The sequence below is a fragment of the Lutjanus erythropterus genome, chromosome 16 (genome assembly GCF_056507025.1).
Source record: "Lutjanus erythropterus isolate fLutEry1 chromosome 16, fLutEry1.hap2, whole genome shotgun sequence".
Classification (NCBI taxonomy): domain Eukaryota; kingdom Metazoa; phylum Chordata; class Actinopteri; order Lutjaniformes; family Lutjanidae; genus Lutjanus; species Lutjanus erythropterus.
In genome coordinates this window covers 1,147,450-1,155,128 of record NC_139332.1, presented here as the reverse complement: position 1 = coordinate 1,155,128, position 7,679 = coordinate 1,147,450, and the positions used below count along the sequence as shown (strand labels likewise).

The 7,679-nt window shown below is 37.8% G+C and overlaps 1 protein-coding gene across 1 annotated transcript; it reads right to left on the bottom strand.

The window, feature by feature from the left end:
• Positions 1-1,493: 1,493 nt before the first annotated feature.
• Positions 1,494-6,449, bottom strand: LOC146312559 (uncharacterized). The gene is made up of 7 exons (XM_084739437.1): positions 6,072-6,449; positions 4,559-4,707; positions 4,318-4,414; positions 3,761-4,090; positions 3,465-3,618; positions 3,241-3,371; positions 1,494-1,848 (listed from the first exon to the last, which is right to left on the bottom strand). Exons 1-7 carry the CDS (start codon positions 6,402-6,404, stop codon positions 1,513-1,515), a joined length of 1,530 nt encoding a protein of 509 aa, XP_084595563.1. The 5' UTR covers positions 6,405-6,449; the 3' UTR covers positions 1,494-1,512.
• Positions 6,450-7,679: the final 1,230 nt, after the last annotated feature.

The window sequence follows — 7,679 nt, the reverse complement described above, 5'->3', positions numbered from 1 at the left end:
TTTAACTGTTCCAGGCATAACAGTCTTTCCTCATAAATGCAGTGTCGAAGTAGTAGTTTCACCTCTAGAGGTGCGACGCCCTCAAGGATATCATGCATTATGTCAATGCATACATTTTCTGTTGCATGAAAGTACTCCAAAGTATTCAAACATGAATTTTCTTTGATTCCTGTCATAGTCCCATCATTTAAAGCAACATGCTGCTGGTAGTTGTCTCGGTTTCGCCTTTCAAGCTGATCTTCATCAAACACTATTTGTGAAGTATTTTTATCAACAAGGCAAAAATGGCAGAACTTGTTGGCAGACATGCTAGGTTGTCACCAGTAAACAGGCACACTGTTCCATACAATAAGTGTGATTCTCCTTTCATTTTGATCTCTATACCGTGACATTCCAGAAACCTAATGTCATCCAAGAGTGGTTCAAGTATCTTCCCAAAACCATATGTTTCTCTGTCAATGGAATTGAACAGAAGGCATAGATGGATATTTGCCAGGCATGAATTGTACTCAGGTGGCAGGTTCCTTAAGGAGAAATACACAGCCCCCATTTTATGAATCTTTGTTTTTGATCCCAAAGGATTTGTGGTTTCCAGATCATCAAAGTACAGCTGAATCTGTAGGGCAGTTGGATGTTTTTTATACAAGTCATGACTGGCAAAATGAGCACCATCACAGTAATCGCGCATCTTTCCATCTGTACTCTTGTGAGACTGCAAATATAAGGTCTGCATTTTCTCATTACAGAAAATAAATTTCAGTGTCTCAAGTATGGAAATATACTGAAAAGTATTAGCTGTTAGTGACTGTTTGACTAATCCACTTCTTCTTGTGGTGTCAGCTCTATGGCCCAGGAAGATTTCTGTAGGCTTCACAAGTGAATACTGATCTTCAAAATATTTTGTCATTTTATAGGGGTTGTCTAAATCATTAAATACATTTCGAGCACTTTCAAACTCTTTCATTAATGACACAACATCCTCACTGTCTTCTGGTACTGACAAAGTTTTTAGTAATGAAGAGGTAGATGCTTGAAGGCTATCTACTGTCCTGTCCAATAGTTCTTTAGTGCAAGTTGCACTCCTTTGTACGTCACTTAAAGTTGCATTTGAAGCAGAGTACATTTTTGCGACAAAAGTACCTGCATAGCTACTTCGTGAAGGACCTTTGAATTTAGAAGTAGACAAGTCTGTCTCTGCGTCAATATCCTCATAGGATAGTGCAGTGTCTGGTATCATATCAATTTCTTCACTGATGGTGGTTTTATTGTGATCCAAAGTCTGGTCAGACAAATTGGTTGTACAAGCGTGCCCAGATGAATGTTCTCTTGAACGATGTCTTGAGTAGGAGTTAAGATTATGGTATGTGCGCTGGCAGCCATTTTGACTGCAAATAATGGTATAGTCCTGACCGTCAGATAGAGAATGCACTACACGGAGATGCCAGCGAAGTTTCCTGATCTCACCAGGAACTTGCCGTTAACATAGAGGGCAACTGTACACACTGAGTTTGTTTAGGCCAAAGCCTGGAGCTTGCCAACTAGCTCCAACACTTTGGATCGTTTCACAGTCTTTGACACGGGTAAGTCATAGATGTGTTCAAGAAAGATGAAAACTGAAACAAGCTGAGGAGGATAAGCAACACTGCATACCCAGTAAAACTTGAACAGCTTATCCAAGGCACAGGTTAAACTGTCATCATGCAGTGGAATGGTGACCTTGTCATTTCTGGCAACAATGACAAACTGGCGTGTTCGGCTGGTCAGGGGGCCAATGCACATGAGCTGTGGCTGATGGGTTGTCAAGGATCCCTCATCTCTGTCACAAAGGGAGGGGATGCTGGTCCCATGCTTGAGAAAAGAAAAACACACCGTCTTTAACACTGGTCCAACCCCCAAAACATTTCAAATATTAAGTGTGCTTCATAATAGTAAATCACATGAGATTATAGGCAAAAATAAGGCAGCAGACAATGCAACCTTTGCATTTTCGAGGAGACATGGTTCAAGAGAGATCCCATAACCGTTTTAAAAAGTTAAAACGCAATCCCACTGGTATCGATGTGCAGATTGTAATTCTGCAAAAGCAGACCTCCTCAATTTTACAAGATCAATTTATTTATTCATTCATGAAAAAAATTAGCCTGAAAAATTGGACAGAAGGAAATGATTACAATGAATTGAATTAAGTATTATATTAATTTAAAACAGCTCTGACTGAAATCAGGCATGGTGCCTGAGAACTTAAGGGACAGTTCACCCCAAAATCAAATATTTGGCCTCTGGTTTGTATTGCTTTTTATCCATCTATATTGTTTTAGTGTGTGTTGCAGAGTTTTGGAGATATCAGCTGTAGAGATGCCTGCCTTCTCTCTAATATAATAGGACTAAATGACACTGTACTTTTGGTGCTCAAAGCACAAAAAAAAAAAGTCTTAAAGAAAAAACTCACAACAACGTCTGTGGATTATCTTGAGTAACCGGATGATGATTTCTGAAAACAGAATGCTTGTGAGTTTTTTTTAATAATATTTTTTTTTGCTCTTTTGAGAACTACAAGCCAAGTGACATTTAGAGCCATTACATTTAAGAGAAGGCAGATGTATCTACAGTGGATATCTCCAAAACTCAGCAACTTACACTGGAAATATCTATGTTCGTAACAGTATCTATTTTGAATACTTCCACTGCTTTGCCTTACCATCAGACAGCCATTTCCCAACAGAAAGCTGCAGTTATACAAGCCAAATATTGCTCTCTCCTCAATCGATTAGTTTGGTTTATTTTGTGACTTTGGTGTTATATAAAAGTTACCAAATTTACAGAGTACTACAAACTAATCGATTGAGGCAGCAGTAGACAGACAACCACCATCTTCTGAGGTACACTTACTTTTTTCCAAGGAGTCTGACTGATTTGGAGAGAGTGATATTTGCCTTATTTCACAGCAGTGTCCTGTTGGACAAGGCTGTGACAGCAAAGTCAGGCTGTGAAAATATTCTAAATATCGCATACACTTAAAACTGATATTGAATTTTGTGGTGGCTAAAATGTTTTGCTGCTGACCTATTCCACAGCTGTAAATTGCTTTGCTTCCTACACTGATAGTCCTGCTGTTTCTCCCAACTGGGGGCATGATGACTGACATTTAGTGTAGGCAATACACTGACTATGGATAAGTTCCTCATACCACACTTCAAAAAATACAACCTATCCCTTTAAGTGCACAAACATACAACATACCGGTACAAAGTCCAGTAAGTATAATATCACTGACTTCACACTGCATCGTCCTGAAGCTGCTGCACCCCTTCCTGAGGCTGTTGGGGGAAGCAGGTGTGTCAGGACCTGCAGCATACTGTAGCACAGCTCATCTATTTGAAAAGAGCGTAAGCAAATGGTTATGTTATTACATTTTGCACATAAAACTAGGAAAGCAAAGGATCCATTAAATGACAACTATTTACCATCATTCTGGTCTCCATTCTGATCCAACAAAGTAGACACAAGTCCCTTCTCCAACGTAGCAATTTTCCTAAGTTTTGGGATAATGGATGACTCCCACCTCCGAATGAACAGCTCCGCTTTTCCCTCAAACAGTTTTCCAAACTCTATATCTAGCTGATAGAGGAAACAACAATCACAAATATTTCTTACTTAGACCTAAAAGTACTATTTTCATGTTTGACTGACTATTTACAAGAAAAATATAAACCACAAAGCTCATATCAGTGAATATCTGGCATAAGTAAACAAGTCTTACCAGGCTTGGAATGTCTATAAAACGGGGGTACTGTTGGACAATATCTGCAAGTGCAGGTGACTGGGTGCTGATCCAATTTCCGCGATAGTTGAAAGTCCTTTCCATTGCAGTCTTGATTGGCCCCATGTTCTCTGGTGATGGTTTCATTCTTTTGATGACAGCCAGCCATTCACTTGGGTCTTCATCCACTGAAGGCTCAGCTGCTGATGCTGCTCTACAAGGCAACTTCCTCTTCTGGTAGCGCCGCTGGCCCTCTTCTATGTTTCGTCTAATGTTTCGTAGCTTCATTTCTATGAATCCTTTATGGGATAGAGGATCATAGAAATGTTCCTACAAACAACATTTAAACATGAATGAGTACTTAGGGCTATCTACTTGTCGAATAGACTATTATTCCCTTGCGCACTGTATATATCACATTTCAACCAAACAAGAAATTCAAAATATTTGCAGAACAGTAAAAATGACTAACTACAAAGCAGAAAACCGACAGGACTGGTTGAATTAAGCTATGTGCCATCACAGCTCTTAGTGAAACAAAACAAGAAAACACTTACGAATCCATCACCCTCCCCAGAGACCATCACTTTCAGGGATGGAAAGAGTGTGGTTAACGATTTAGCCAAATGCAGTTTCTCTGCTGCAGGGGGATAACTGTAGAGCAAAACAAAATATAAAATGAAAATCCCTTGACCAGTTGACAATACATAACATATTTCAACTCTCACCTGAATCACTGAACAAAAACAGGAAACTAATCTGGAATTTAGATCAAAAGAATGAATATCTACAATTTACAATCCATGTTTCTCTACAAGGTCACTGACACTCAGTTTGACAAGTTTCTTTCTGCTGCTGGTGGACAGTGTGCCTGTCTGCTGATATTCAGTCAAGATGTCTGGAGCCTTCTTTTCCAGAAGAGATCTCAGCTGTTCACCTAGGTTCTTCTACAAAACACAAGAACAAATAAATCCCTTTATAACTTGCTGGCAAAACATCAATAGAATTTCATGACAGCCATTTTGACATGAAGTAGTTGGGTAAACACAGGTGTTACCAACAATACTAATACAGCTTTACAGCTGCAACTAACGACTATTTTCATCATCTATTAATCTGTTGATTATTTTCTTGATTAACTGATTTTTAGTTGGTCAATAAAATGTCAGAAAATGGTGAAATAAATCTGTATCAGTGTTTCCCAAACCTCAAGATGACACCCTCAATGTTTTGTTGACAACCTAAAAATAGTCAGTTTACAACCATAGAGTAGAGAAAACAGAAAAGATGCACATTTACTGAAATGGAAAGAATTTAGACTCTTTTCTTAAAAATAAATCAATTAATTAAAACCTGATAAGTTTTCAAGTCAAAATAGTTGACATTTAATAATCAATTAATTGTTACAGCTATATTAAGATTCCATTCTATTCAGGTCAAACAAACAATCACCTGTATTTACCCTATTTCATATCAACCTGGCCATAATAAGGGTCCATTCCTTTACAAAAGTAATGTCAGATGAATGGTGCCATAATAACTATTATTATTCTAAGTCATGATGAAGTGTCCAGACCGTCTCTCCCTCTTCATCTCTTCGGTGTGTGCATTTGCTGTCTGCTGTCTGACCACAGCAGACAGCAAATGCACACAATCTGACATTGATGTAAACGATTTTGTTGCCTTAATTCAAAAACATGAATATCATGCATCATTTCGTCATTATATAGACTGAGCTAAATAAAGGTGAAGATTTTTCTCCTCAGAGGATAATATTTTATTAAAGAAATAAACTATTAACAGAAATAAAGAAACAGATACATATAAATAGCAACCTTTTCCTAAAGTACTGCTGGTTCTGTGGTGTTGGAATTTTAAATCTAAAGCCTGCAGTGCGCCATAGAAACTTCAATTAACTTTTCTGTTGTAGCTTTTAGTGTGTTTTGGCCTTAATGTTAAATTGAGCAGGTCAATATGTTCATCTGTGCCTGGTGGGCTTGGGTTTGTCATGTTATTATTTGAGTATAATTTTTATGCCAAATGCAGTGCCTTTGAGGGTTTCTGGACAATATTTGTCATTGTTTTTGGTCAATGTATTTGATTTAATAGTTACATTTGCATAAAGAAAGCTTTTTTATTATTATTATTAATTGTTAAGCACTTACAAAATATCCCTTTAAGATATATTTTTAACAAATAAAAACTGATTAATCATGATTAAATATAGATGCTCATGATTAACTTAAATATTTTAATCGATCAACAGCCCTACATAGTTTTGTTGAGTTTTGAAATCATTCAAAGTGGTCACCTTTTCACTCGCAACACATGGAGCTTCAAACTCCACACACTCCAAATGGATCACTGTGGAGACCCTAACTTGGAACCTGTCATTGTCATTAACATCTATGCTTGTGTCACAGTCTATGTACTCTTTGAAGTCACTATTAAAGTGAAGAAACCTTTCTAACTCCACTGGATGTGAAAACTCTGAGTGACAGGCCTGCAAAATCTGTGAGGCACTGTTAACTCTAAAACGTTTCTTGCATGTTTCAGTGCCATCTTTATAGATGGATACTTGCACTGTCTTGACAGGTGGTCCAGGGTCCGGTGGTGGACGAGAGTTATTTTCAGAGAGCTCCATTTCGGGTACTGCAGAAGAAAAAGCAAAATGTGTCAATACAAAATTTAAGGACAAACTTGAGAGAAATCAATTTTCTATATATGATAAATGATATTTAGAAAATAATTGTATTTGTAACGTACAGGACATTTTGTGGTGCCCATTCTCACACTCTGTCACCGCAGAATAATTAGCAATATTATCAATTATGGTCCTGTTCTATTCAGGTGTGACACACCCATTCCAGTGAGACAACCATGCCTAACACCTGTGTCTTGGTCCTGGCACACCTAAATGTAATGACCATTATTAGTGTTATTATACCTACTGCCGATATGAATTAAATTGGTTACTGTTAAAAGGACCCATTAAAATGACCAACTTGTGGTGCTTTGGATTTAGTTTGCTAGAATGGAGTATTTCCTTGAATAAGATATTCTATTCAAGTCTGTAGTTCTGCAAAACTCAAAAGACATATTGGTAGATTTCTGAAAGATCTAACATTAGGGCTTACAGTAGGTCTCTCACTTTTCATTGCAGCTCAATCAGTTAAAAACTCCATGCAGCAGAATTATGTTAAGGATCTGAATACTTCTAATTTTGCTATTATTAATGACTAAACTTGCAGGTGTTTATATTCTATACATAATCATCACTGTTAAAATAATAATGACACATGGTCAAAGCAATAAATATTAATCAGTCCCATTTTACTTCAGGTAATTACTTCTTTAACTCATTTACTATATAGCACACAGCAATAATCTTGTCCGGTGAGTTTTTTTAATATTGCCTTATTAGAGTACGCCACAAAATGGCGACAATGTGCGCCTTAGCAAAACCAGACCAAACAGGCTGAAACCAGAACAGCGCCGCACTTGCTATTTCACTATTAACACTAGCAAAAGCCAAAAAGAGCTTCTTACACACGCACACACACGCTATAAAGTTTGAACGAAACATATGGTTTAGCCAGCAAGCTAGCTGAAGTACTGCGCCACCATTAAAACATCGTTTTGGCTTTTTGACGTGACTTGGCGTTAGCTACACACCTACATTAAGCTAGCTAACTCCCCGCCGCCATGCTCACCGCACTCAAGTCTGAGTGAAAGCAACAAGCGGGGTAAAGTCACCTGTCAAATAACAGTCAGAAATGTGGAGGCAAAATAGCAGTCACGCCAAGTCTAAATTTCGGTTGACTGTGCATTTTACTTACTTCCTAATGTCAAACGGCTGTACATGATTCATATTAAAGGCATAAAAACATCAATTTTACCTGTCCTTTCGCTCCGCTGG

Bases quoted from the DNA above. Each gene is read 5' to 3' on its own strand.
- LOC146312559 (XM_084739437.1), bottom strand. From the start codon at position 6,404: ATGGAGCTCTCTGAAAATAACTCTCGTCCACCACCGGACCCTGGACCA. The intron at 4,708-6,071 runs GTGACCACTTTG...TGTGTTTTGTAG, and splicing joins CATGTGTTGCGAGTGAAAAG to AAGAACCTAGGTGAACAGCT. The intron at 4,091-4,317 runs GTAAGTGTTTTC...TGTTGTTTGTAG, and splicing joins CTGGGGAGGGTGATGGATTC to GAACATTTCTATGATCCTCT.